Genomic DNA, 27,763 nt, shown 5'->3' on the forward strand with positions numbered 1-27,763 from the left:
ACAGCAAGCGAGCAAACACAGAAAATTCATGAGTGTATTCAGAAGTGTGAATATACTCCAGCAGTGACTTTACCCATAGTCTACAGTTCAGTTTTTAAATCAATGTTTGCCTGTGGTGGTAAGAAATATTTCAACAGTGTCTTGAGAAAACACAATTGATAATAACAACGATAACCTACATGATAAAAAACACCGTTCTTGCAAGTGTCCTGTGGCATGACTGCAGATTTAATAACTCTGTAGCAAAGACATTCATCCCAAAACTTACTGTGCAGACCAGTAGTAGCACCTGACCCTATCAACAAGAAACTATAGCTTTCTTAACCCACTGCTGCTACAACCTATCACACTACCAAAAGCTACACAGCAGTACTTGAGTAATTTTGAGGATGTAACATAGATGCACAGGCACCAAGAAAACCCAACTACTTGTGCAGTTATCAGCTGGCTTTCAACCCAAGAAGTCAAAGCAACTTCACAGAGTTGCCAAAAACACAGTTTGTAGTACAGAGTCTGCCAAAATAAATGACACAGCAGCTATAAATAGAAGGACAAATTTTAAGTGCTTTCAGAAAATGTCAATGTGGCTAGATCTTAAGATACAGCCACCCAGACTCCTGCTGATTTCCTCTGATCCAAGAAAAGATACATCACTTCATTTGCACAAGTGCAAGTTTATGGTCCTCATCCTGTGCAAAATCGTCACTTACTGGTACTTCTCCGTCAATACAGAAATTTTTGCAGTTGCCCTAGGCCTTTAAAGGCTACAAAATCTTGGGCTGCAAAAAATAGCCCTTGGAGAATCAACCAGCAATATCTTGCTGTAGTTCACACCACCAAATGACTGCAGGTTGCTGGGCTGTCCATTACTGCTATAGCCAGATTCTGGGTTCTCTCCAGAAACTCTGACAATTCAATCTGTGGGTTTCCACCAACCCTTAGGGAGTTGATCACTTGACTTTGATTGAATTATGAATCAGACACCTTGCTCCTACAGGCTCCTTTGTAAATGCTGTTCCTGATTTCCAACTATGAGACAGGCTCCTGTTTCACTTAGCACAGCTATTTGCCAAAGTGAAATTTAAATATTAAAGAAAAAAAAAACAAACCTCACAACCAAAAATACGACCCCAAACTAACGAAACAATCCCAAAACACATGCCCATTCAAAGGCAAACTCTTAAAATCCGGGTTCAGTCATTATATTGCAGTACAGTATGTAAAACACACAGGCTGATACCAATCAGAACAGTATGGACCTAAGGTACCTCCTTATACTTTTCCTGCAGAGCCACCCTGGCAGAGGAAAGTTCCTGCTCCCGAACACTCAGGCAAGCTTCCAAAGCCTGTGTCTGTCCTTCCCATTCAGTTTTCTTGTGAGCCACCATAATGTCAATCTGCTTCATCAGCTCTTGCAGCTCAGCCTCACAGGAAGTCAAGAACCCACCACTGGAAAAGAAGAGGTTGAAGTCACAAAGCAGGCACCAACCAACACAGGCCCAGTGTCCCATCCCAACAAAGTCAGCAGAATAAACTGACTTGCACCAAGGGACCAACTCTGCATTTGCAGTGTTCTGACCTCTATGAAATTAGCCGGCAGAGAAATACATTTAATACTTGCTTTAATCCCATTCTCCAATGCAGCATCTCACACGTTATGTTCATATCTCTGGGCAGAGATCTAAATTTGATAATGGCCAACAAAGAATACTTGTGAAATCCCAGCAAGAACAAATGACCTACACACTTTAAATGTAGGGGGTTTGTCTTCTACACAGAGAACATTACAAGCACCTATAAACACTCCTCTCTGTCTCAGTACTATGCATTATCTAAGTAAACTGGAGCATGCTTTATCCATTTTTTATTTGCCTTAATTGCTCTCCAGGCAGAGGCGTTTTATACCAAGTTTCAGTCAACACAGAATTCTTAGAGCCAACCTATCAGCTCCTGAAAACAGAAGCTTATCACAAATGCAGACAAAGCCCTGAGTAGAGGCGGCTGGATGACAACACGATAATGAAGAATAAACCATTTGCAATCCATTGGGAGAGTATGCTCCCTAGCTACCCTGCACTTTCTAATTTGGTACAGTAATTATTGAAGCTAATTCAACTAACTCCTCTAAAACTTCACCAGCTGCTAAGCCAGGGCCAATATTAAGGCTGCAATGTACAGCCCTAGAGGCCGGTGAACTCCATGATGATCTGTACCCCTTTAATTTGCCTGTCAAACAGGAAGCACTGAAAAGAAATGGAAATCAATAGGTTAAGGAATTGAAATTTCTCTGTTCTCCCAGAGCATATGCACACTTCACAAGTTAGCAGTTTTTTGGGAAAGAAATATCTCTTAAAGGAGCTAAAATCAGTTAAAGTTCACTCTGTCCCGTGAGTTAACCAAAAATTAGCAGCTATTATGCAGAGCAGTATTTCCTTCACAGCATCTGCTAACATAAAGTTAAGTCTAAACTTGATTTCTGCAAACAGCTCTCTACCAGTAAACTTGTCACGTTCTCAAAGATGACTATGAAAATAGCATCAGTGACATTTGCTTAACACACCAAACATTTTATTTCCATTACTGGCACTACAGTCACTCTCAGAGATCCAAAAGTCTAAGACAGAACATTAAGGATTCTTCAGAGATGAATGGGACTCTGCAATTTCAACACAAGCAGGAAATAATCAGATGTTTTCAATAAAAAAAGGTAACAGTCATGTCCCATTAACCTTGCAAGGCTGTTTTATTCACACTTTTGATTACTACTGCTCCTGCCGTTGGATGGTAAGAAGAGTTCACAGCAAGAAAAACAAAAAAAGGGAGGTAGGGTTTTCAGGAAGATGTAAAACTAAATTAAGACTATAATAACTAACAAGGGATTATTGCAAAGCCAGCTAACTCAGTGACTTTGCTTCTGCACCAGCTGAAGGCCACTGCACCAGTGTTTATCCACCATCATGCGCTAGTGGACAAATTCCAAAGCCCTTACTTAAGCAATGGAAGTCTTGTCTGATACCACAGGATTTGATTCCAAATAAGAAGGAATGTTAATACTTCAATGATACTGTCACATACATACCTCCCCTGCCCATTTCTTTGCATTCCTTCCAGCAAAGCCTCCATCACTAAATCCTGGTGACTTTAGCAGCTAGGAACATACACAACTGCAGTGGTCACCCATCGCAGTGTAGGAAACAAGGCTACTTCTCCATCCTGCTGCAGAACAAGCAGAAGCCCACAGATAAGTTTGAAAAATTACAGTTAGCACACAATTTCAGGTGAGGAAAAGAATGGTCATCTTCATGAACCTGCAAGCCAAGTTATCTGCCAAACAAAGGAAACCAGATTTTTCTAGCAAACCCAGCATTATCAAACTGCAGTAATAGAACTGTGTGATCTAATAAATGGAATAACTCAGCAGCAGTGAAAGAGAAGCTGCACTTCAGCAAATGGGCAAATTCAATCCCCTGGGACTGACAGATCTCCTGACTCCTATATGCACTTGGGAACTTCCAAATGGGCCAGCCCAAGACCTACCACTGACAGGGACATTCGTCAGTCAAGGGAAAAACCATAAGTGGCAGTAAGGATATATCCATAAATTAGATCTCTCCTGGGTCTCTTTTGACAGACTAGGCTAAAGAGACTCCCTATAGTGATGAGTTCTGAATGCAAGCTCATGATCACATTCAGAATGCATCACTAGTTCATATGGTTGTGAGGATTTTCTTTTAAGATAGCACTAACCCTTTAAAAATTCATGTGGTGCCCTAAGATATGAAAATAAGTTGCAGAGGTTTTCAGTAGCAGTACATTGTCTTAGTCAAAAATGACATTCTTTACGTCACAAACATGTATGCAGGCACACAGAAGTTTCATGTATTTGTGAAGCAAGAAAGGTTTACGTTGAAGGCAAAAATGGGGAACAAAAGAGTTACGATTTATTTCAGTGGCTCCTACATGAAACTGTGGCTCTAACAGAAAAAATGGTTATACTTTTGTACCTGAGGGTACAAAACTACACTTCAGTTTCAGTCTGTGGAGGTATTCACACAATCTTGTTTTCAAAACATCTGTGCACTTTCTCAAGTATTTAGAGATGGAACCTCACAGCATCTTTCCTCAAAGATCAATATGGCATTATTAAGCAATCAACAAAAGGGGCAGCAGGTCACAGAAACTGAGACCTTCGGAAGCACAGACTCAGTTTTGCTTCCTTTCACTTCCATCAGAGCTTCTATCCTGCTCCCACAGCTTTTTAAACCCATTCAGAGAATCAAGCCTGTCTCCTGCTAGGAATTCAGCTGTATTTAAACCACATACAGAAAATACATACTTCACTGAGGAAAAAAAAAATAACCCCTATCCCTACACTGATAGCGTTTTGTCTCTCTTTGGTCCTGCCTGCACTTAAGAAAACTTTAATCCATATGCAGAACATGTTTGCTGTACTGCTGATGGCAAGAGCTGCTGAGGAGAGGAGATGAGCAAATCCCCTGAGCTGCTGACAGCTGTCCAAGAGAGCTCTCCAGGTGCCAAGAGCAGACATTAGCCAGTTGCTGTTTCATTCTAAGCACCCCTACTTAGAATCAGTTTTCAGTGGGTAGCAGAGAGATTTCACTGTCCACTACAGAGATGTTCTGCTAAAATTCAGAAAGGAAATCCAGAGAGAAATCCAGGTCCTTTACCAGCAGCTCCTTCCACGAGAAGCTAGGATCAGTTCAACACTGAAAGCTTTAATGCTACAAGGAGCCAGACGGCATCCCCTTTTGCTTCTGCTAGGCTTTAAGCAGGGTCCCCAAGGTAAGACACCTGAATCTGCCAGCCCTGCATACTTGCCAGCCCATCTGGGTTTGGGAGAAGAGCCTCAAAATCTGACACCTCTGAACAGTTATGCTACGCAGAATCATGGAATGGTTTGGGTTGGAAAGGGCCTTAAGGCTCATCCAGTTCCAACCCCTGCCATGGGCAGGGACACCTTCCACTAGACCAGGTTGTTCCAAGCCCCATCCAACCTGGCCTTGAACACTGCCAGGGATGGGCAGCCACAGTAAAAACCCCCTCTCCAGATTTCTTGTGAGCCCCTTTATGTACTGGCAGCTGCTCTAAGGTCTCACCAGAGCCTTCTCTTCTCCAGGCTGAACCAGCCCAGCTCTCTCAGCCTGTCTCAGAGCAGAGCTGCTCCAGCCCTCGCAGTATTTCTGTGGCCTCCTCTGGACTCTCTCCAACAGCTCCACATCCCCCTTGTGTTGTTGCCTCAGAGCTGGATTCAGGCCTGCATGGGGGGGTCTCACCAGAGCACAGCAGAGGCAAAGAATCCCCTCCCTCGACCTGCTGGTCACACTGCTGGGGATGCAGCATAGAACATGGGAGGTTTGTGGGCTTAAGCACACACTGCTGGGTCATGGAGTGCTTCTTGTCAGTGAACACCCCCAAGTCCTCCTCTAGGCTGTTCTCTATCCACTCATCAGGTTTAAGTCGCTATTATATCCTGACCTCCCAAGCTTGCAAGTCACTATGTGCACGTTACAGGCAACTGAGTGAAGACCCCACACGGACACCAGAGGACGAAACAATCTGCCATCAACTACAGGTGAAGCAAGAAGAGCTGGCCCGTTACTTCTGAAATTGACATAAAAGTATTTGAAAAACAAACCAACCCAAAACAAACAAACAAAGCAAAACAAAAAACGTTTAAAACCCAACAATTCACGAACGCATCACATCCACTGAGTCGAGCGCACTCCGGCCCGCAGGCCCCCGCTCCCCAGGGAGAATCCCCCGCCCGTCCCGCGGGGCCGACCTGCGCTCCGGGCTCCCCGGGAGGCCCCGGCCTCTGATCAGCGATGGGGCCTCGCCGCGAGGGGCCACGGTCCAGCGGCGGCCCCTACCGACTGTGTCCGCGGCCCGCCCGCCATCGGGCCGGCACGGCGCCTCCCCGCCACCAGCGCCCGCCCCCCCTCCCTCCCAGCACCGCTGACCTACCGGCGCAGCCAAGCCGCGGCCTCGGCGGCTGGAGGCCGCTACGCCTGCGCAGGGTCCGCGCCTGCGCACTGCCGCGCCGCCGAGCCGGAATGGGCAGGGTATGGGGGAATGGGCCGCGGTGGTCGGGGAGCGGTGGGGCTGGAGGGGCGGTGGGGAACAGAGAGGTCTCCCCCGGGAGCGGGGCGGGGGGGGCCGGGGCCTTATCGCACTGCACCGGTCGTCTGTGCTCCCTTCGGGGCCGCCTCGCTGATTGTAGAGGCGAGGCCTGTGCAACATACAGCTCTGGAGCCAGGCATGGCCGCGGGGCTCCTGCACCCCCCGAGACACCCGGGTTCGGTACCCTCCAGCCCTGGCTGTTGCCCCGAGTGCCTGCGGGGACGTGTTAAAGAGGACAGAGTAGTAACAAAATGATGACAGGAAACCCCTGGAGTGATAACAGTGGCTGAGGGGGAAGGCAGGTCTCTCTTGCCCACAGAAGCTGTGGCTGCCCCATCCCTGGCAGTGTTCAAGGCCAGGCTGGACGGGGCTTGGAGCCGCCTGGTCCAGTGGAAGGTGTCTCTGCCTGTGGCAGGGGGTGGGAACTGAATGAGCTTTGAGGTCAAATTCCAACCTAAACCGTTCTTAATTCTCTGATTTTTCTCGTTTCACCAATTTCCTGGCTGTACGGGTTTGTCAGTATTTTGGGTGCCTTTGTTCTGACTTTCCCAGACTCACAAAGGTGTGGATGAGTTACAGCACTGAGCAGGGACAGAAAGTGAGCAGGCACCAAACACAAGCAACAGTTCTGTGCAGAGTAAGAGGGGACAGGGAAGCTCTAGGTCCTTAAGCTTACCCAAAAGAGATTTCTGAGGGTCGGCAACTATAAACATATGTAAATCTATAATTAATAATAAGAGGCTAGTTTTCGATATGCATTAGAGATGAATGTATGTATCTGCAGTTCAGTTTGATAGTGTGCTTTCCAGGTGTAGTTCTCCTGTGTTATAACCACATAGCCCTTTTTCAGTGGATTAGGAAAATCAAGGTTTTCCATAAAAGCTTAATAGAAATTGGATCAGAACTGGAGCAAGCCTGTACTCCAACTACTTGGTTAGAGATGTGGTTGTTAGCAGTACTGCCTGCTTTGTGTCACAGATTTAGCTGTCCTCACCTTCTACAACGATGGACAGTGAAGTGCTAAGGGATGGCAGAATCCTGGATTTGATCGACGATGCATGGAGGGAAGATAAATTACCGTACGAGGATGTAGCTATCCCTGTGGTAGGTGAACTGCTCTTATCAATCACAGTTAAGGCTGATGTGTTTATCACAGCCACTTCCAAGAAACAGCACAAAGAGTATTGCTCGTGGTACAGCTTATGTGTGCAAAAGATTCCCAGGATAGATGTGACTCACTCATGTCCTGTATGCCAGTCATTCCTGTGGGCATACAAGGATGTGGATGTTTCTCTCCCCCACTCCCCTGTGGGGAAAAATCTCACAACTTGAGTGTTCTTCCCATGGCACAATTCTCGGTTTGGCACCAGGGAGAAGCAGAAGTGCCTTTTCTCTGTGTTTCCCCTTCCTGTTGCTAGTGTTTGAAGTGGTTTCCCAGTTGGTTAGTAGAACAGAGGAACAGTCACATGCTGAGAGTCTTGGTTACTCTTTATTTTCTGAAATTCCATTTTAAAAAGCCAAAATTTTCTCAGATATCTTCCTAAACAGTCTATTCAGATACAGTGTTTCTGTGGCCAGTTCAAGGGTAGTAGTGAACAAACTGGCATCTGTAGTATGACTCGTTTGTAGCACTGCATCCAATGCATGGCACCTGTCTTTTCATCCAATGTACAGCTTGTTGTACAGCTACAAGACCAGAGAGGTGCAGCTGGAAAAAGGTTACTTCTGATCCCATAAAGCCCACAACTGAAACTTCAGATCTCCCACAATGACACCTTTCCTTAGCCATCTTGAAACTACCAGGGCAGTGGGAGATATCCGAGGAGTTTCCTTTTCCTTGTTCTCTCTGGTACACAAGCTTTGCCCTGGCTAGCATTCACAAAGCAGTCATGCTAAGGTCACAGGGACTTGATAGGCTGCTAGTTTCTAGAGAGACATTTCCACATTGCTGGTGACATAGCTCAAGCTTTAGCCCTTACACTGCTGCATTTTCAGAGAGGGCAAGGAGCAGCTACACACCTCCAAAATCCATATATACAGCATACAAGTTATATCCTGCCAAGATTTGGGCTTGAGGGAATGATCTTGGAGAGCTGTGATTCTCAGATACAGGAGCCCAAACCCCTCTTTGCTTGGACTAACCTTTATTAGACAGGCTAATAATTACAAACTTGTTCCTTGCTGACAGTTGCCTTTACCCTGTGCCCAAACATTGCTGTGTCTTTCCTTACAGTCATTTCTTGAGCTACTTACAGTCACATACAGAAGGCAGCCTCAAAGCAGGAAGCTTCATTAAATAACAATGGAAAGAAAGGACTGGCTGTGGATATAAAGATCCCCAGGGATAGGATTGGCTCTGATCACATAGAAAAACCAGCACAAAATCACAGATTTACTCAGTGGTATTGTCAAGGAGCAAATAGAATGGCTGCAGAGTGGTATTTGAGCCTGTCCTGAGCATCTGATCGTAGTGCTCACTTGAGAGATTCCTATGAACTCAAAGGGGCTCAAACCATATGCTGCTTTCAAAACTGAAACGTTTTATTGAGCTCATGCTGGGGTTTCCAGAGATCTAGAACTCCCAATTCTTGCCCAAGTGGTATCTAGCAGAAACAACAAGCACTCCTTATGACTGCACCAATACATCAGCGCAGAGAACAAATAATATGAGGGAGGAAAATGAAATCTCAGTTAAACTGTACCTCCTTCTTACTGTGTTGTGAGCAGCTCTATGTTGCACCTGACTTCTACTACTGATACAGCACAGCCACACCTGAGTTCTGAATGCAGAAAGAGGAAGGATTTCTCACCTGCCATAGGAAAGTAACATATTACAGAACCACTTGTCTTAATAAGAGCTATAATAAATACAGTATCTGTATGCTTGGCAACAGCAGAAGAAACACATTGGAAACAAACAATAGAATAATTGCATTATACTATTATTATTTTGCATTTGCTGTATATTCTCCTTCACTGCATGTGCAGTCGGAGTATATAGCAACACCCCAGGGGCCTGGAAAACCAATTTACCTTTCAGATTAAGCACCATATTCATGTGAAGAGAATATTGTTCACAACTGGGCTTAGTAATATTTTTAAGTGGCTCAGTATGTATGATATGTATTGTTCAGATACACCCTCTGGTCTTGTTTGTGGATTTGTGTATTTACCCATATGAAGTCTTAGTAACCTACTCCTTTCAGGAAGTGTATTATGTGTGAAATGCAGTGTATCTCTGTTTGGTTCTCAGAATGAGCTTCCTGAACCTGAGCAAGACAATGGTGGAACAACTGAGTCTGTGAAAGAGCAAGAAATGAAGTGGACAGATTTGGCTCTCCAGTATCTCCATGAAAATGTTCCTCCCACGGGAAACTAGTGAATCAGTGAGATTTCATGCTGTGGATGCATGAATGCAATATAAAGAATATTTTTCAGCTGACCATCGCTGTCAAAGGCTTCTCTAAGGAAGAAACAGCACTTCTGAAAAAGCCTCAAACAGTGGCCACACACAGTTTAAAATGCTTCTGTAATAAGTGTGAAATAACAGTGGCTGCCTGACACCTCAGAGCTAATATAAAAAATGTTTCTCTTATGTAAAATTATTTCCTATCTTCTGTTAAATTGTTCTTAAGTTGGTGCCAGTTTCAATCTTAAATGTTTTCTACATGTAATAAAAGAAGTTGTTTTTACTGTCTCAAGTTGGTTTTGATTTCAAAACTCACAATGGGATCATTTCTGACTGAAGGTTTATGTCCCAAGAAGTATTCCTGTGTGTTCTGTGGTGAGAGTTCAGTGTACAAAACCCAATATCCCTAAGTCAGTTGTTACCATCTTTAACGAGTGTGTGGCTGAGGAAGGTTGCGTGGGGCAGGCATGACAGATTGGTCAACAGGATTCAAGAGCTGGAAGTAACTTGTAAACATATGTGGTTATTTGAACGCCTCATCTCATGGTTTGATGGCGGTGGTAATACTGGCATTTCCAGTGCTGACATGCTGGGTATGTTTGCCAGTACATGTACTGCAAACAGACAGTCTGATTTGTGCTAAAAAAATAGCATATTTTTGAGTAGTTACTCAAAATCATTGTCTTTTGAGGGAAGATTGAGGCTGACAAGGAAGAGCCTGCCAGTCCCAGTGTACCACCTATTGAATTGATAGCCACTTGGATGTGCTATCTCAGATGGGAAATAGAAATCTGAGGAAAACAATGGGGAAAAGAAACAAGCAGGCCTTAGCTTGAGGCAATAAATTGTTACCTCTTTTTGTGCTGAGAAGAAAGGCAATGCCTTCTTGATTTCTTCCTCTCATTTTATCTCTGACTCTGACATGTCTTTTGCAATAGGTAAAAGCCTTCTGTTCATCTTGCCTGTTTCACTGTTGGACCAATTCCTTCACATCATTGGCAGAACTTGCTAAGGAGCAAATATTTTGACAGAGTTTAGGATTACTGGTAGAGGTGAGAAAGGAACTGGAAGGAAAACAATATTCCAAGTTACTTTCTTTTGCCAGTGCATCAGAAAAAGCACTTCCCTGGATCCTGCAGCTTTCACTCCAGTGTTTTTGGTGTCTTTTCTCAATGTGTAACCTCTTCAAAATAACATGGCTTTTGCCTGTGTGATTACCAAATGGCATCATAGCACATGTCCTGTAAGACTGATTGCTGAACTGCATGAGGATGGAGAGCTCAAGGTGCTTGTGAAGCAAACATGTATGTTACTGGGCTTGCACCCGTGGCTGCAGCGTAACCTGTGCCTGCACCAGGGAAGCAGCAGGCACTTGTCTGAACAAGAAAGAGCAGCAGCCAGCCAGCAGGCAGAGCTAAGGATTAACCCAAGAATTAGCAAAGTCAAAATGCTTAATACATACAGCAGGGACCAAAGAAACAGTTATGCCACTGGGAACTCTAAGAGTTCAGTTCCTCACTGGATCATCACCGGGGGAAAGTAAGCAGAGCCTGTGCTTAATGAGGTGTTTCTGATCCTCCCCATGTTCCCTGTCCCTGGTCTGTGTTAGAAGAATTTGCTAAGGAAACATTAGGAAAAGCTACCACATAGCTTCTACACAGCAGCCATCCCTGCTCTCCGCTCCCCTCTCACCTCTTAACAAACTTCCCACCACCTCATGTTTCCAATTCTGCCACTAGATCTTCCAGCTCCAGCTTCAGACTTCCTTTCCTGCCCGACAGTGGTCTTTACATCTGTCATCTTCCTGCCATCCAGCACGGGAAAAAGAAAACCCTTTCTTACTTAAATTAGAGCTGGATTCATGAGGTTCCAGCAGGTCTGCAGGAAAATATGGATCTGGTGAGGGTGCCAGATGTAGTGTCATCCAACACAGCAGTCACTTGACAGCCCAGTGGAGACCCAGACTGTCTCAAACTGGTACCTTCTCTTGGTCACACCATAGTGCTGTGCCTCCTGCTTGAGGTGACAGGGTCTCATAGGTTAGAAGGGATGCTGGGCCAGAGTGCTCAGCACAGCTGGAGGGATGTGGGAGAGTATGAATCCTACAATGTAGGGCCCTGTGAAACCAGGCGCTTGCCCTGCCCAGATGCTTATCACACTTGCAGTGACACACAGGTTCTCCACTGCCTATTGACATTCTTTGCAACAGACAGACATGCAATAATTCCCTTAGTTTCAACACCTGTAGTCAAATTGCTGCTTACAGTGATACCAAACCATTTGTGTCTTGGATTAGTCATTTCCCAGGGCAAACTAGATTTAAAATAAGGAGACCTGGTAAAATACAAGGTGCCCCACCTTTTTCAGAAGAAGCTTTAGTTGTATAACTAAAGACTGGTCTTCATTTCTTGGCTGGTAACTTCCTCCTTTCACCACACCTACGGTTACTGGCAGGGAAAAAAAAGAGAGCAAACTGTTGTCAGAGACAGAAGATACGTGCCAAAGAAATTGTGGGATCCTTCAAACCTTTTACCTGCAGAAGTTCCATGTGGGAATCCATATGCTGAGGCTGTGCGTTGTGTTGATCTACCTTTTGTATGCGGTGAAAACAGGTAAGAAACCAACCATTTGTTTTCAATGTTTCTGTCAAATATAACACGCTTTCTGTGCTTTGCAGAAGCATGAATATATCTACTCTCTGCATTACAGTTACTGCGTAGGGTTTTTCACCAGCATTATTTATTCTGGCAAAGCAAATTATACGGGTTACATGAATGTAGTCAGCTCTAAGAGTTCCAAATATAAAACCAGCAGTCATTTTTATTATCTTTTCCTCCCTTTGCAAACATTCCTCTTATATAAGTACTATCCATCCACACTGAAAATGTCATTTGAAATCTTCAGAGAAGAGTGATTTCTTCTCAGCAGTGTCTGATATGACAGACGCAAAGGATGAATTACCATTCGTGAACATAAGCTTCATTTGATATCCTCACAGCCCTACCAAGAATCAACCTGTGTAACAATAAACAAATGTACTGCCTTGTGCTACCATACTCATGGGAGCAAGTCAAGTTATAGCTCTCTGCTTTATAGGAAAAAGATAGGATTAAAGAAACCCTAGAAGAATTCTTGTAAATAATAACTTGTATTTCTGGGTTCTCTGGAGTAATCCTGGGGTCGCATTTTGCTTGGTTTGTTAAATATGCTTTAGGAAATGTAGTCGTAAGAGGTGGAAAAAAGGCACCAAGGAAACCCAGTGAGATACTGAAGACCAGTTTAAGAGGTAGAGGGCATGCTCCCCCTTTGGAAAAGTGATAGAAACATTCACTCATGCTACTGGGATTTGCTGTATGGTAGTGAAATGTGCTTAAAGCTGAAGGCTCATTATTGATGCACAGGACAAATCTGTTGGAACACATTGTAAAGAGCCCAGGCAAGGTGACAGTGTTTTCAGTGTCAGTGAAACTGCAGGCAGGCACAGAAGCAGCAACATGCTTATCTGAGATCCATGCAAAGCATTGACTGGGAGAGCAGCCCCCTTCACAGGCTCTTTGTGGAAATACAGTCTTCCAAGGACCACAGCTAGGACAACTGCAAATCTGACCCTCTGAAGTGAAAATCTGTTGGAACTTCACTTTGCAAGAGGACAGACCGGTGGAGTTAAAAAATTCAGCTGCTATTCTATTCATGCAGACAGCCTCCAGATCACAGCCCTGAAAATGCCACTATTGCAAACCCTGCCTGTGCGCAGGGTGAGCATCCTGGACAGATACATCCAGGGCAGAAGAACATCCAGGACAGAAGGAAGAAAAAGCCTGGTTCTGAAGCTACATACATATATAATGTGGTTCTGAAGTTACACATATATATATAGATATATTCATATTCATATATGTAACTTCAGAACTTCAGAATCCTGCTGCATTAGCACCTCTGAGGCTGATCTCAAGCTTGTGAGGAAACTAGTGTTTGCCATCCTATTTTACACACCAGAAAACTGAGCAGACAGAGGAAAGTGAATTGCCTGAGGCTGTTCAGCAAGCTAATGGCCTAGACAGGGCTGGAAGCTAGTTAATGGGACACTGAGTTAATTGTCACATTTATTCACCTTTCCTTGAGGGAAGAGGACTGTTGGACATGGGTTAAGTACAGTGGTCTGTTTCCACCTCACTTACTTGCTTGCAGAGTTAAGCTCAATCAGCCTCTTGTCCATCAGAGAAATCATGCTGGAGTTTCAAAGACAATTCCAGCCATTTGGGTAGGATTCGCTGTGCTTATCAGCATGAAGAGCAAATCCAGGATCACTGGCGGTCCTCATGTGTCAGCTTTTGTAACACATGGTGGATGAGTCTGGGATATGCACCAGCCTGCCTGAAGAGAAGCTGGCAGGTTTCCCCCCACTATTAGCACTGATCTGATTTTGTTAATCAAAATAGTACAAATCTAACAGACTTGGTGCAGATATAACAAGGCTTTTCAAACAGTTCCTGTGTTAGGTATTAGCAAATGCTGATCAGATCCTTAAAACCTCCTCTTCAGCAGAAGGTTTGGGCTGTTCTGGTGACAAACATAGCGCTCCTGTGGGCAAGTCTCAGCACAATGCAGGAGATACAGAAACAAATGAAGCAATCAGTGCGATCTTGCACCATGTAGAAGTAATTCTTGCCTGCATTTCTGCCTGTACTCCTACAGCTTCAGCGGTGGTAAAGACGACTAACAAGACTATATAAAAATACCATAGAATAAAACAATGGTTATTAATGAAAAAGAAATATTGTATTATTTATGTGGCAGTAGCACCTAAAGGACAGTCGCTGAGAATCACTGTGAATGCTGGTGTATAGCAGCAAAAAATGATGCCTTTTCTCTGCTAGCTACTTTGAGATCTCCATGTGAGCAGTGTCACAGGGGAGCTCTTACTGCTGCTTCTCTGGAGCATCTTAGCACTGTAAGAGCAAGGTGAGAGCAAGCTGCTCAGGAGACAGCCATGCAGGTCACCTTTACTCTTGCAGGCAGGACCCAGAGTCCCACTGCCCCTGTGAGCCCTGATTGAAGCATTACAGAGGCAGAACACCCTCAATTCAAAGGCCACTGATTTCAACTGAGGTTCACTGGGCCTGGCTGAGGGCTCATTTTCTACCACTCCTCTCCCACTTAGTCATATTTTACCGTAGGCTTTATACAGGAAGGACTCCATGGGTTTCTAGCGCTAAAATTTATTTCTGAATTTATGGTAGCAATTTAAAATATCCAGTTGGACTTAACTGCAACATACTTCCAGCCTATTAACTTTTATTTCTGGAGCTCCTGGGAATTCTACAAAGTAATTAGCAGAACTATGGCAACTGAGCAATCATTTTATGTGCTGGGCACATAGCATTTATATCACTCTTACGCTTCTGATTTCCATAGGAGGAGAACAAGGAAAGTTGCTCATAGAAACTGTGAGAGTTTCATCATTTAGAAATTGAAATGCACAGAGCAATGGAGATTTGCTCGAGCTCAATTAGCTTACAGCTGTGGGGTTTCTAAACCCTTCTACCTACTGCACAGCCCTTCAAACAACAAAGCTCAGGAAGATTTCTCTAGCAACTGCAGCCTGAACAGTTAATTGCAGCCCAGGCTGTATGTGTGAGAGACTCACTCTCCCACAGGGTTCTTCAATCAGATTAAGGGGATTTGCAGAAAAGGACTGTGACGCAGGAAGAGGCTACAAAACCTGAGAGAGCCTTCATAAGCAGTGTCTGTCTGGAGACAGTTACTCCATTCCCTCCCAGTGCCCTGCTGGAGATAGCATTGGACTCTGAAGGCTCAGCTGGTGTTCTGCTGGAAAAGCAAGGAACAAAGACAGGCTTTCAAATGGCAGAGGCCATCCCATAAAGCAGCACTTACATAAATCTCAGTTACTCTTCAGCTGTGTATGAAACAGTATCAGTACCGTATCTCATGCGGTCAAAGGGTGTCCCATTTTGCAGTCTGAAACAGCAGGCTGCATCTGCAAACACAAATGAAGGACTGAGCTGTCCCTCACAACAGCAAGATCCTCTGCAGCTTGTCAGCTCCAGTTACAAACAAACCATGAAGGTATCTCTTTACTCTAGAAGCCGTCCGGAGCACCTGGGTCTGCTCTCAAACCAATACAACAATTGGTTGTCAGTCTCTAATTTTTTTCCTCACACCAGAGGGATTCTTGGAGAGAGTATATGCCATCTCCCAGATGCTAGTGGAAGCAGGACTGTGCTGCTCCAAGATGGTACACCTGCTGTCTTTGTTCCAACATGACAAGAAAGCCTAAGGTTCAGGGTAGCTCCAGCCATGAACATGATGGAGAGGAAAGAGGTAGCTCACAACATATATTCCTGTGCCTGTGCAGGCTGGCAGGAAGAAGGGATCAAAGCAAATGCATTGGTGCTAACCTCAGGATTGCCCCACTGTGCTCTTTTCAGATCCCGAGGAGACATGCCCTGCATTCACAACTCTCAGCATCGGCAATGCTTTGGTAGGGACACACCTGAACGTGAAGCTGCTGCTCTACACCAGACAGAACCCAACCTGTGCTGAAAAGCTCAATTCACCAGCCTCCAAGTATCTAGATGTGACCAAGAAAACTACCTTCATCATCCATGGGTACCGATTCACAGGCTCTGCCCCCGTCTGGATCCCAGACTTGGTGCACCTCCTGCTTTCTGTAGAAGACATGAATGTCATCGTTGTGGACTGGAACCATGGGGCAACAACTCTCATCTACAGCCATGCTTCCAGAAACTGCAAAAGAGTTGCTGAGATTCTGAAGAAACTGATTGATGAGACGTTGGTAAGTTGAACACTCACACTATGATACAGTCATTAAGGCACCGTATGGAGAGGGCACAAAGGAAGTGGTTAAAACAGCAGCAGTTCTGGGAAAATAAACTCCTAAAAGGAAATATATTAATTTTTTCGAAGTGCAGCTGTACTTGCAGTGCCAAACTCTACCCTCAGTCTTGGTACAATGGTATTTTGTTGCAATATTCAGTTTATATAAAAAAAAAAAACTCTACAGATATGTTTTCCCATACATAGAAACTCTATTTCCACTTAATGTATGTCCAAAAGTAAGCTTGTGGGCATCCACTAGAGTTTGCAACTCCTCTAAGATGTTGCACAGGTACAGACAATGATGACACTGGAATTCTTGCAGGAACTACATGTGGGGCTAATGGAATCGTTCTCATGGGGCTGATGAATATTCTCTCCTTCCATACTTGTAGTCACTGCCACAGTAAAATACAACCATTGCCTGAGCAGCTCTCATCACAGCTCTGTCAGATGTGGGCCTCAAACATGAGCGCTGGTGGTACTGTGGGATCATCAAAGGGGGAATATTCACAGAATGGAACACACCAAGGGAGAATGTGGGAAAAGTAGCGAGATACATTTACATTCCTTCTAATACTGTTTGTGCCTTTCATGTGCCTAAAATCTGTGACCACGAGTACTTTTAAATCTCAGATTGATGGAGCATCCCTTAACTCCATGCACATGATAGGAGTGAGCCTGGGAGCACACATCTCTGGCTTTGTGGGGCAGCTGTTTGATGGTGCACTTGGAAGAATCACGGGTAAGCTCTTCCTCCTGTCAGTCCTTTTGCCGCAAGGATAGCTGTTCACCATGACCACAGTCAGTGCTCAAGTGACACCAAGTGCCTGGCTTTGTGTTGCAGGTCTTGACCCAGCAGGCCCATTGTACCGAGGAAAACCACCCAGTGAGAGGCTGGACCCTACAGATGCACAGTTTGTTGATGTCATTCATTCAGACACGGATGGTACCTGATATTTGTCCTCTTTACCATAACAAAGAAACCTAGAGGCTGATAGGGAGCATGGAAAGCAGGGGCTCTGGTAGGCAGCAGTGATCCTTGCTCCCCTATCCCAGGAGAGCAGCAGTCTCCTTCAGTGGTGCTGTGAAGGGCTCTGTGTCCCTGCCTTGTCCTCACTGTCATCAGCACTCCCTCGGGAGCTGCTGTTTTATTTGCATTTCAAACATGCCGCAGGTTTATAGCAATTACAACCTCATGGCCCGTGAATAGCAAGGACTTAGGCACTGGTGCAGCAGTCCCCTGTTGAGACCAGCACACAGTCCTGCCGGAGCAGTTCCCCACTAACCTCACACTGGGGGGTCATCCCAAAAGCTAGTCACACCGCTGAATGCCTTGCATAGCAGATCAATTATTCCCAACCCAGTGGCTCCCTGCACTCTTCATCCCACCTCCCATAGGCTAAACCCTCCTCCAGGGTGAATCTGGAATCTCCTCCAGCCCTCTCCTTTCCCAGCCGGTGCACAGCACATCTCCAAACCCACAGCCAGGGCAGCAGTGCAATGCAAGCCCTCCGCTCTGCTCACACTGGCATCCGGACCCACTGGGCTCGGCTTTCCGACCTCATCTTCTCCCAGCCCTTCCAAGAACTCAGACTTCAGCAGCACAGTGATACACAGTGTTTCACATCCCTTTTCCTCTCCCACACACAATGACACAAAAAGCCAGAGTTTGTACTGTCGCATGCACTGACTTATTTTAGGTATTTGATAGCATTGCTAAGCTGACACAGCTGGGTCACAACCATTTGGCCTGCTGCCTAAACAGATGAATGACATTAATATTCCTGCACAGGCAGGCATCCTAAAGCTAAATAACTATTTTTTTCCCCCTAGTTGTTTTCTTATGTTTCCTTCTTCTGCATTTTATGATTCAATATTCCCACCCCACACCTCTCATATTTTCTTTTATCAGGACTAGGTTACAGAGAAGCATTAGGCCACATTGACTTCTACCCCAACGGTGGGACCGACCAGCCTGGCTGCCCACTGACAATATTTTCTGGTAATTCATTCTGCCTTGAATTGCACAAACACTGACAGAAAGAGAGGAGAAGGACAGAGAAACATCATCATTGCTTAGAAAATACATGAAGCCCAATTCTGGGAAAACCATAACAGCAGTCTCTTCCCAGCACTGACGTGGCCCAGAGATGGAAGAGGGGGTTAGCTGATGTGTATCAGGAAGCCATACGAATCAGGATTAATCCTGTTCTGTCACAAATGCAAATAGGATAATTGTCCATACACTGAGTTATAAGGTGGATTTGTGCCTTTATTTTGTGAATATATTTAGAAAACCTGTGGGGTTATTATTATTATTACTACTAATAACAATATTATTATTACTTCTTAGAACACACACAAACTCCAAAGACAAGCAATAGCAAGAACCTGTTCAGAAAACAGGTTCAAGATGAATGGGGTTATAATGACCCCAATGCCCCATTCTTGGCAGTGACAGGCAGTGCAGTCTGGAAGGCAGAGGCCTGGTCTTGAGTGCAAGAAAGCTTTTACCCTTTCCAGCCTGGCAGCAATGGTTTTGTGGAAGTTGGGTGAAGAAGGTACCTCATGGAAGAAAAGGCAGTAATGTGAACTCAACCCTTTCAAGACCCAAAAGGATCTGCATAGAAAACAAACCTGAAACAAATATCCATAGGAAATATGGATTTTTTTTTTTAATGGGAATGAGGCTTCACCCATTTTGCTGCTCATGCAACACCTCATTTTATTTGTTATGTCTTTCTAAAGAGTTTTTTACACCAAAAAGAAGAGAACACCTGACACTGAATAGTGTCTACAGCTGGATCCTCTGAAATTGCACCAGTAGACACAGGCAGAGCTGAGTGCACTCAAAGGGAGAGGCCAGTGCCCACTTAGTGTTCTGCCACAGCCCCATGCAATCTGCTGTTCAGGCTGGTCAGTGATTGTCCCTTTTAGCTAGTGCATTGATGCTGTTTTCCGGAAGCACGAGGGTTGCTAACAAAATGTTTCTTCCCTGTGTATGATTAAGGATTGCAGTATTTTAAATGTGACCACCAGAGGTCTGTTTTCCTGTTCATGTCATCCCTGAAACAGAGCTGCAATATCACGGCGTACCCGTGTGACTCCTACAGGAATTACCGGAATGGCAAGTGTGCCAGCTGCAAAACCTTCTGGCCTATGTCGTGCCCCATCCTAGGTGAGGATCCAGGGAATGTAAATACATCCTGAACACACGTGTCTGACAGAGCTGCTCACTGTTACTGAGACTTGGAGTGTGACAAGTGTTTTGCTGAAGGGCTAACACCACATGGTGCTTTGCGAAAGCATGTCAGTTATTCCCGCTGAAGCTGTTGAGACGGTGTCTCACTGACATCTGCAGGGCCACAAACCTCTGCTGCAGGCAAAACAGGCCTGAGAAACGTCCCTGCTCTTTGTGCAGTCACATCACACTACAGTCTAGAACACAATGCACGTGTAAAGGATTCTAGAACTGGAAAAGCCAAAACAAGATGGGATCTTTACACAAAAGTCTCAGAAACAATGAATTAAGGTCCATTAGTTGCAGAGTTTGAGGGATAGGGACATGTTCTTACTACAACAGAATCTTTTCTAAGAAATCTTCAGCTCCACAAAGCCCTCTTGACTGTAAAAGGAATGGCAGTGGGATGGACAAAGGGTATTCTGGGTGTTTGACCCACAGAGGTGTCCCAGCCTGGATGTGACAGGCTGCCATTTCTGAAATGCTGATGTTAAACCCCCTGACAGTTCCAGAAATGAGCTCACAAAAAAGGGGATGATTTTCATTCTGCACTGCAAAATGAAATCCTTTTTGACCATGGATGGTCATCAGATGTGGAAAAAAGACTGACCTTAAAATAAGCATTGAGCAGTAACCAGGCATATTTAGACACTCAGCTGGCTTTAGTTACACAAGTCAAACCCAGCCCTGGTACAAGTCTGCAGAGCCCAGGAGCATGTGTCACAGCACCACCTCACAGCTGGCAAGCAATATGCTATTTCTTAAATACTTGCTTTGTTACTTTCAGCAATTTAGTTGCTTACATACCTGTGCAGTAACTCTGTTTCCTCTACAAACTGTCATCTATAGGTTATTATGCCCATGAGTGGAAAAGCTATTTAACACAACAGAGCCATCCAGTGACAAGTATGTTTTTTGATACGGCAGACAAAGAGCCATTCTGCAGTAAGTGACTAAGATTTCTGAGATCGTTTTTCTCTGCGTATTGCCTCCTTCCACAGCAGCTGAGCAGGGACGTTTAGTTGCAATTGGCATCATAGGCAGCATTTTAGAAGCAAAGGCAGCAGCTGCTGGGTAGAATTGTGTCCATCTGCAGCCTTGCCATTACGTTCTTTATCTGCAAACCTGCCCGGTGCTGTGGAAAGCCAGTTGCTTGCTAGAGATGTGTTAAGAACAGGCTCATCTTGCTTACGGTGCTAGGAAATTTGCTGAGAACACGCAAATGAAACATGAAAGGGTAGTTCCTAAGCTGTGTTTCAAAACAACACACCACAAGGTGTGGTGCAAGGAAAAGTTGTGTGGGAACAATGGGAGTCAAAGGCATGCTCTGAGCTGAACAGGTGAAAGAGCTACCATGGACAAAAGCAAAAGGCACAGGGAAAGGGCCCAGGCAAGGGAGAATTGGTGTAAAAAAAGGTTTCCCCAAGATTTCTCCTCATCTCAGTGGCCACCAACATACCAAGCCACGGGCAGGGATTATGGCTGGTCAGCAAGTGAATTCTGTGACTGACAGAGCAGAGGAAAGAACAGACAATTCTGCTCTAAGACGGAGAAGACAAATGAAAGATGGTAAAAAAGAAATGAAGGGGTTCAGGAGTGGACATTCAGAGGCAGACAGGACAAAGAAAAGGCAATCTGAAAATGAATGAAGAAGGCAGGGAGTGAGAGGGCGTGTGCTGAAAGGCCATCTTGCATGCCATTTGTGTAACCCTTGCTGCAGGGCTTTCCCACATCTCTTAATATTTCTGTTAGCAATCTCTGCAAAGGGAGGTGGAAAAAGGGATGGAGAAAGAGGTTTTAGAGATGAACTGAATGGGAAGAAGTCATCCTCTGACTGCAGTTCAGCTCCAGACAGGCACAGAGCTGGGCTGGAAAGCAGAGCAAGCATGCAGACTCTGACCAAGCTTGTGCTCTCTCTCTCTCCTCAGTTTATCACTACTTTGTGGATATAACTACATGGAACAAAGACACCAGAAGAGGCACCTTCAGCATTGTACTAGCTGATGAAACTGGGAAGGAGGCAGAATCTAAAGTTAACCCGTAAGTCTTACCCATCTATGGTCCGTAAATGTTAGCAAACCACTTGGTATGACTTGCATATGCGAGGAGGCAAGATACCCTCCTCTCATTTCCCTGCTGATCCTTGGCGGGGTACATGCCTTAGGGCTTTCCTGGCCCTACGCAATCCTCACAGGCTTCCCTGCCGCAGAGCAGCTGACAGCCCAGGCATTTGGTTTGGGCTCTTCTCAGTCGTCTAAAGGACTGAAGTGGACAATCTCAGCCAGGGGCACAGCTGTCCTGCACTTCCACTAAAGCAGGAGGAAAAAACACATCTCCCCCTCTTTCCTTCCCCTTCCAGGGAGTATTCCGTTGCAGCTCTGCGTGCCCAAGACAGCTGGGATGAACCTGAGCCTGACTATGTAACACCCAAATCAATTCATTTCACTTGGAGAGGCAAATTAATGACTGGTGCTTATGTTGACATACAAATTCCCAATTGATCATAACACGCTTCAGTCAAACAAGTCCTGCTCAACTAGTTTTCTCTATCTGTATACTCTCTCAGCCATATCTGCTTGCACTGGAGCAATCTGCATAGCTCCCTGGGGCTGCACAACAGGACCAGCGAGTGTGTGGCAGCCCACCAGGCAGCTTGCCTACGCACACACGCATCGGAAACACCTTTGGCAGGTTAAAACCTGCCCTGTTGTGTCAGACTGCTAAAACTTCTCAACAAGACCAGGCATTTTGAGCATTGCAACCAGGATACACTTCCATCACAACTGCACTCTTCACCTTCCTAAGGGAAAACTTTAAACAATGGCCATACAACCAGAGATATAAAGAATGTGTTGTGTGGTCATGGCCACGGTTGTGCTGCTTCTGCACCAAGACAGGTTCCGTTTTCATGCATATATCAAAGTGGAACTGGCCATCCTGTCAAACCCCAGCCCTGCAAGTTTTCATGTCTCTAAGCCTGTGCTTAAAGCTGGATTACTTTCCATTCATTCCACTCAACACTGCACTGTTTCACAGATGCTTCTGCTGCATTTGCCGGAAGAGACCTACCAGAAATTTAGCTAGGGGCATTAATACCCCCAAGGTACAGTCTTCCATTTGTAGAGCTTCCTCAGCCATACAGTGTTGTTACAAACAGATGTCTATATACAGCAATGTATTCTCCAGACTCCACAAGTGACTCAGTGTTCAGGTCTGCACACACAGCCAGGTACAAACATCATTCGAGTCTGGGCCACTTGGATTCAAAACAGCATCACAGTGGGGATTCTGGTTTGGGACCAGAGCAAATGACATCAGACCTCTGTGTCCCCACTCTCACCCCGAATAACTGAGTGCAAAAGTGGCTGAGCAGGTTCACACCTGGAGACCTGAATTTCCTGTAAATCAGAAGCTGATTGTGAGTTCAGTCCTCACCCCAGCACTGTTCCTAATATCACACTGAATGTATTACAAGTGGTGCTATTCCCTTAGTGACTCTCCAACACCTTGTCTGCTTTATCTTTAGAGAAGTTTCAGCCTTTCAGCGTTACAACCAAATCACTTTGCTAGTCGGATTTGACCAGGATTTTGAAAATATAGAAAGGATTTCCCTGACGTTTTCCACAGGATCTGTCATTGGCCCAAAATTCAAACTCAGGATTCTCCAAATGAGGTTCCGGTCACTTACAAATCCAGAAAGGTAAGCAGAGGTTTAGAAGCCATTGCAGACTGGACAGAAGTGAATCAATCTCCCACATTCCTGGCCTGGCTAAGTCTGTCCAGAAGAATTAGTTTTATTTCACATTTCACTCTTGTACACCTGCCTTGGGAATAAATGCTGTCTTTAGTGCCTACACACAAATCCCATAGGTGAGCATGCACCTGAACACAGACTTTGTCTTATTGTACTGAACACATGTACTTAGTGGCCCAACTCTGATGTGGCCTGACCTTTGTACCTTTGGTCAGGAAAACAACTGTTGAGAAGCTGCCCGGACGTGAACTCTAGACTGCAGGTAAATCTAATACAGATATCCAGTCCCAAATACACATTTTATAACCCAGCCAATTTCTAAGTCCAGCCAAGCAGGGAGATTAATTTACTCCTGGAATTCCAGGAAGTGGGAGCTGCTTGCCGCTATGCCCTAACGCACTGACTACCGTCCACATCGTGAGGCACCTGCCAGGTTATTTGCAGATGAGACCTCTACAGCTGCTTCAGTCACCTCTGCTCTGGAGTCCTACCCTTAAGCTTCCCTGATTTCTAGGGCACCTTTGCAGGATGGGATCTCTACCTGAGCTCAGCAAGTACATAATCTCTTAGGTTGACCCTATGTTGCTATGTGAACATCAATCCATACCATGCTTTAAATTTGGGTTAAACAAGGATTGCATATCACAGAGTGAGGAGGGTGAAGCAAAAACAAAAGGACAGGGCTGCGGAACATGTTTGCTTGCAGATGATGAAGGTCAGCTTATCTTAGCCTTGCAATAAGGAAAAGATGGTGTATATACCTAATAAGCAAAGTCCTTCTGCAGCTCCCCCTTGCTGACACTCACTTTCTCCTGTTCCCTATCTCCACAGTCACTTCCAGCCCAAGAGCCACATACAACCTTTTAAAAAGCAGGTGCAAATGCCCTAACCTTTCATCAGAGGCTGTCTAGTGTCTCCTAGGCGGAGCTGCTACAGACTATGAGCACAGTTACATGACTGTTTTAACACCATTATGTGTCGCTGTCACATGGAGGGATGTCCTGCCCTGTCTTTTTCTTACTTCAGTGCTAATTAACAATGCTCACGTGGCCCCAGGTGAAACCGTAAGTGTTTCCACTGTTTTTTGGCTGGTCTAGCTCTAAGCCAGATCAATGCCTGGTCCCAGCTCCAAGTGCCAGCACAATCCCTAACATTGGCACCAGGGAATTGGTGCGCTGGAAGGACCACCCTGCTCAGGGAGCACACAAGTGTAGACTGGCTCAGAGGGAACCATGAACTCCACAGCCTCAGTTTGCTTGCTGACTTTTGTGTTGCTTTTTCCACAAGGAAATGCCAAAGATAACAAAGAACAGAATGATCAAGGTATCCCTGACATCGGTAAGGCTTGAACTCAACCTCACTTTAGGTGGAATTCAAGCTAGCTGTCCTGAGAACATGACCGATTAAATGTGAGCCTCCAGCATGCTGGGAGACTTGACTGGGAGGTGATACAAGAAAGGCTGATCTTTCACTTTCTGGCTTGCATTACTGTGTTTATGCAGACCACAGCTGTGCAGGTACGACCTTGTGCTGATGGAGAACACCAAACACACCTTCAAGCCTATCCCATGCTGAGGTAGGAGCTAAGACCTGCATGTGTCACATCTGACGGTGACAGCCGTTCACAGCCGTCTGGGGACTCACCCGAAAGCTCCACGGCACCTCCTGCGGAGACCAGACGACAGCGCGGCAGGGCACTTGTATCAATGACCTGATTTATAAACGGGGCTGTGGAACTGACACAAGAAACACGAGGTCCTGCCGTGCTTCTGGGATTCGGGACCGCCTTTGTGCCCCGGGGAGGAGGCGGGTCCCTCGGGGCGGCCGCGCTGCGCTCCGCCCCGCGCCTGCGCGGCGTGTGAGGCCGCACCGCACCGCACGGCGCCGCAGCGCACCGCGGGATGTGGCGGCGGCTGGCGGGGCTGCTGCTCGCCTTCGCGGCCGCCACGGCCGGGTTGTGGCTGCTGTCGTCGCGGCTGAGCGCCGGGCAGGCGCGCAGGTGGGTACGGCGGGGGTGATGCGGGTCTGCGCCCCGGCGTTCCCCGTGCTCTTCCTTCCCATCCTTCCCCTCCAGGCCACTGCGGTTCCCGTCGGACCTGGAGGAGCTGCGGGAGTTGGCCGAGGCGCTGCGGGACTACGAGCGGCAGCACCGGGGCGCGGCGCTGGCCTTGTTTTGCGCCGCGTACCTCTACAAGCAGAGCTTCGCCATCCCGGGCTCCAGCCTCCTGGTACGGGAGCGGGGCGGGGGGGCTTGCAGGGCGGGAGCCGGTACCAACCTCTTAGAGGAGCCCTGTGCCCGCAGCTGGTGCTGGGTGAGGAACAGGGCTATCGCCTGAAGGCAGCGGGTGTGAGGGCACACGCGTTTGTCCCGTCCGGCTCTCAGTCTGTTGTGCCCCGGCAGAACGTCCTGGCTGGAGCGCTGTTCGGGCCGTGGACCGGGCTGGTGCTGTGCTCAGCCCTAACGTCTGTGGGAGCGACCTTCTGCTACCTGATCTCTGCCGCGTTCGGGAAGCAGCTCATCGTCTACTACTTTCCTGACAAAGTGGCTCTGCTGCAAGGAAAGGTAAGAACGGGGCTGGCTGTGCAGACACGCAGAGCAGCCCCTGGTTGAGGCTGCCTTGTGGGCTGACTTTGTGAAACAATGAAAGCACATAGGTCTGTAAGAGACCTCTGGCACAACCTAAGAGCAGATTGCTTTCTTGGGAGCAAGCCTGATTGCAAAGAGGGTGCATGGAAAATCCCAGATCCTCCCAAAAAAATCCCAGACTGGTTTGGTTTGGAAAGGACCTTAAAGCTCATCCAGTTCCAACCCCCTGCCACAGCAGGGACACCTTCCACTAGACCAGGCTGCTCCAAGTCCCATCCAACCTGGCCTTGAGCACTGCCAGGGATCAAAAGTAACATCAAATGGATTGGCTGGGAAGCCCCTATGCTCCAGAGCTGCCTCTTGCCCATTTTGTGCTACGTTGTACAGCTCGAGGTGGTTCTGCCATTGACTTCCTGATGTCATGCAGGTTACAGCCCATTTTCACCACTTGAATGGAAGGGGCTGCCTTATCATTAGGCACACATACATACATAAATTTGATGCTTTTCATCAGTTCTGGACTGGTGTAATGGCATGTTAGAAGAAAACTTCACTTTAGTATTGTTGCCATTCAGATATTACTTGTGTCTGAAGGGCAGAAATAATTTGGAACGTTTCTCTTGGCAGGTAGAAGAGAACAGGAGCTGCTTATTTTTCTTCTTGTTGTTCCTGAGGCTGTTCCCCATGACACCAAACTGGTTTCTGAATCTCTCAGCTCCCATTTTAAACATCCCTGTGTCCCAGTTCTTCTTCTCTGTCCTCATTGGTAAGGCCTGGGGAGACTGTCTGAGGGGGTAGTGTGACACTGCCTGTCTCCTCATCATCAAGCCTTGGGCAGTACACTGGGCTCTGGAAGGCAGAGCACCAGGGTCATAGCTGGGACTCTGCCCCATTGAACTGTTTGCCTTTGTGCTGCCCTTACACTTGGAGGTCTTGAGCATTTTACAGATACCAGTGGAGAAAGAACCCCATTCTTTCCATTATGAACACAGACTCCTGTGTCTGGCCTTGGGCAAGGGTGTACTTGAGATAATTTTACGTAGGTGCGATGCTAACAGGGTTTTTTCTGCTCTGATTCTTTCAGGTCTTACCCCGTATAATTTCATCTGTGTGCAGACAGGAGCCATTCTGTCACAAATCACCTCTTTGGATGCCATTTTCTCCTGGGACACATTGCTCAAACTGCTCGCAATGGCTGTGGCAGCACTGATACCAGGGACCCTTATCAAGAAGTACAGCAAGAAGCGCTTGAAGCTGGATGACAACAAGCACACTCAGATACTCAACGGCAAAAAGAGCTTGTGATGGCCCAGGTGCCCCAGATGTTGGGGCCTCACAACAGGTCTCTGTCTCGGGGGCTATATTCTGCATGCTCTGTGCCAGCGTGGACCAAGGACAATTGCAGTTTTTAAATCATTTTTCTTGTCAAAGAGGAGGTATAAGGATCTTTATTTTTAATTAATGTTTTAACTGTGCATGTATCTGCACGGAGAGCACTATACAGGGGCTCTGTGAATACTTCGGTTAATGTGCCTGTTTTGTTTAAATTGGCCTGTGCCTCCAGCGTGCCTGAGGATATTGACAACCCCCTGCAAATGTATCAGCACGGGGATGAAAAACAGGGAGTATTAGCATCCCATGAGGAAGGCAAATCAGAACCCCTTAGTTCCTCCCGGCTCTTGAACAGAGGGAGCCCACCACACTCTCCCTCCCATGTCAAGACAGGCTTCCACTGGGCTCCCATCCTTCCCTCCAAATCCAGCTCCATAA

At 46.2% G+C, this 27,763-nt stretch overlaps 4 protein-coding genes and 1 long non-coding RNA gene across 6 annotated transcripts in view; 3 read left to right on the forward strand and 2 right to left on the reverse strand.

Annotated features, from left to right (window-relative positions):
- Positions 1 to 6,072, reverse strand: part of CEP63 (centrosomal protein 63) — a 25,530-nt gene extending 19,458 nt beyond the window's left edge. Inside the window, exons 1-3 of one of the 2 annotated variants that reach the window (XM_062606502.1) lie at positions 5,986 to 6,072; positions 3,080 to 3,216; positions 1,269 to 1,449 (exon numbers count right to left, since the gene is read on the reverse strand). In XM_062606502.1, coding sequence (XP_062462486.1) covers positions 1,269 to 1,449; positions 3,080 to 3,123 — 225 coding nt within the window. In that variant the 5' untranslated portion in view covers positions 3,124 to 3,216; positions 5,986 to 6,072. Of the gene's footprint in view, positions 1 to 1,268; positions 1,450 to 3,079; positions 4,343 to 5,985 lie in introns of those variants that run through there. The other variant, XM_062606503.1, reaches the window with a different exon arrangement.
- Positions 6,002 to 9,838, forward strand: ANAPC13 (anaphase promoting complex subunit 13). Its single transcript, XM_062606506.1, has 3 exons — positions 6,002 to 6,083; positions 7,120 to 7,245; positions 9,395 to 9,838. The coding sequence occupies exons 2-3, from the start codon at positions 7,147 to 7,149 to the stop codon at positions 9,518 to 9,520; spliced, it is 225 nt and encodes a 74-aa protein (XP_062462490.1). The 5' UTR covers positions 6,002 to 6,083; positions 7,120 to 7,146; the 3' UTR covers positions 9,521 to 9,838.
- On the reverse strand, positions 7,646 to 11,080 carry LOC134157509 (uncharacterized). The gene is made up of 3 exons (XR_009962347.1): positions 11,013 to 11,080; positions 10,403 to 10,558; positions 7,646 to 8,951 (listed from the first exon to the last, which is right to left on the reverse strand). It is a non-coding gene; the product is annotated as an uncharacterized LOC134157509 (long non-coding RNA).
- LIPH (lipase H) lies at positions 10,777 to 25,260 on the forward strand. Its single transcript, XM_062606504.1, has 10 exons — positions 10,777 to 12,162; positions 16,000 to 16,367; positions 17,045 to 17,153; positions 17,256 to 17,357; positions 18,324 to 18,413; positions 19,422 to 19,589; positions 20,502 to 20,597; positions 21,581 to 21,692; positions 23,179 to 23,352; positions 24,909 to 25,260. The coding sequence occupies exons 1-10, from the start codon at positions 12,111 to 12,113 to the stop codon at positions 24,979 to 24,981; spliced, it is 1,344 nt and encodes a 447-aa protein (XP_062462488.1). The 5' UTR covers positions 10,777 to 12,110; the 3' UTR covers positions 24,982 to 25,260.
- On the forward strand, positions 25,252 to 27,515 carry TMEM41A (transmembrane protein 41A). Its single transcript, XM_062606505.1, has 5 exons — positions 25,252 to 25,405; positions 25,481 to 25,634; positions 25,808 to 25,969; positions 26,621 to 26,759; positions 27,078 to 27,515. Exons 1-5 carry the CDS (start codon positions 25,308 to 25,310, stop codon positions 27,296 to 27,298), a joined length of 774 nt encoding a protein of 257 aa, XP_062462489.1. The 5' UTR covers positions 25,252 to 25,307; the 3' UTR covers positions 27,299 to 27,515.
- The last annotated feature ends 248 nt before the right edge of the window (positions 27,516 to 27,763 follow it).

Source organism: Pezoporus occidentalis, unplaced genomic scaffold (assembly GCF_034315485.1).
Source record: "Pezoporus occidentalis ecotype Australia unplaced genomic scaffold, CSIRO_AGI_Poc_V1 ctg97, whole genome shotgun sequence".
Taxonomy (NCBI): Eukaryota; Metazoa; Chordata; class Aves; order Psittaciformes; family Psittacidae; genus Pezoporus; species Pezoporus occidentalis.

Coding starts and splice junctions, on each gene's coding strand:
- TMEM41A (XM_062606505.1), top strand. CDS start 25,308: ATGTGGCGGCGGCTGGCGGGGCTGCTGCTCGCCTTCGCGGCCGCCACG. Junction 25,406..25,480: donor AGCGCCGGGCAGGCGCGCAG/GTGGGTACGGCG, acceptor CTTCCCCTCCAG/GCCACTGCGGTTCCCGTCGG. Junction 25,970..26,620: donor TGGCTCTGCTGCAAGGAAAG/GTAAGAACGGGG, acceptor TTCTCTTGGCAG/GTAGAAGAGAACAGGAGCTG.
- ANAPC13 (XM_062606506.1), top strand. CDS start 7,147: ATGGACAGTGAAGTGCTAAGGGATGGCAGAATCCTGGATTTGATCGAC. Junction 7,246..9,394: donor AGGATGTAGCTATCCCTGTG/GTAGGTGAACTG, acceptor TTTGGTTCTCAG/AATGAGCTTCCTGAACCTGA.
- LIPH (XM_062606504.1), top strand. CDS start 12,111: ATGCTGAGGCTGTGCGTTGTGTTGATCTACCTTTTGTATGCGGTGAAA. Junction 19,590..20,501: donor TATGTCGTGCCCCATCCTAG/GTGAGGATCCAG, acceptor TGTCATCTATAG/GTTATTATGCCCATGAGTGG. Junction 20,598..21,580: donor AGACAAAGAGCCATTCTGCA/GTAAGTGACTAA, acceptor CTCTCTCCTCAG/TTTATCACTACTTTGTGGAT.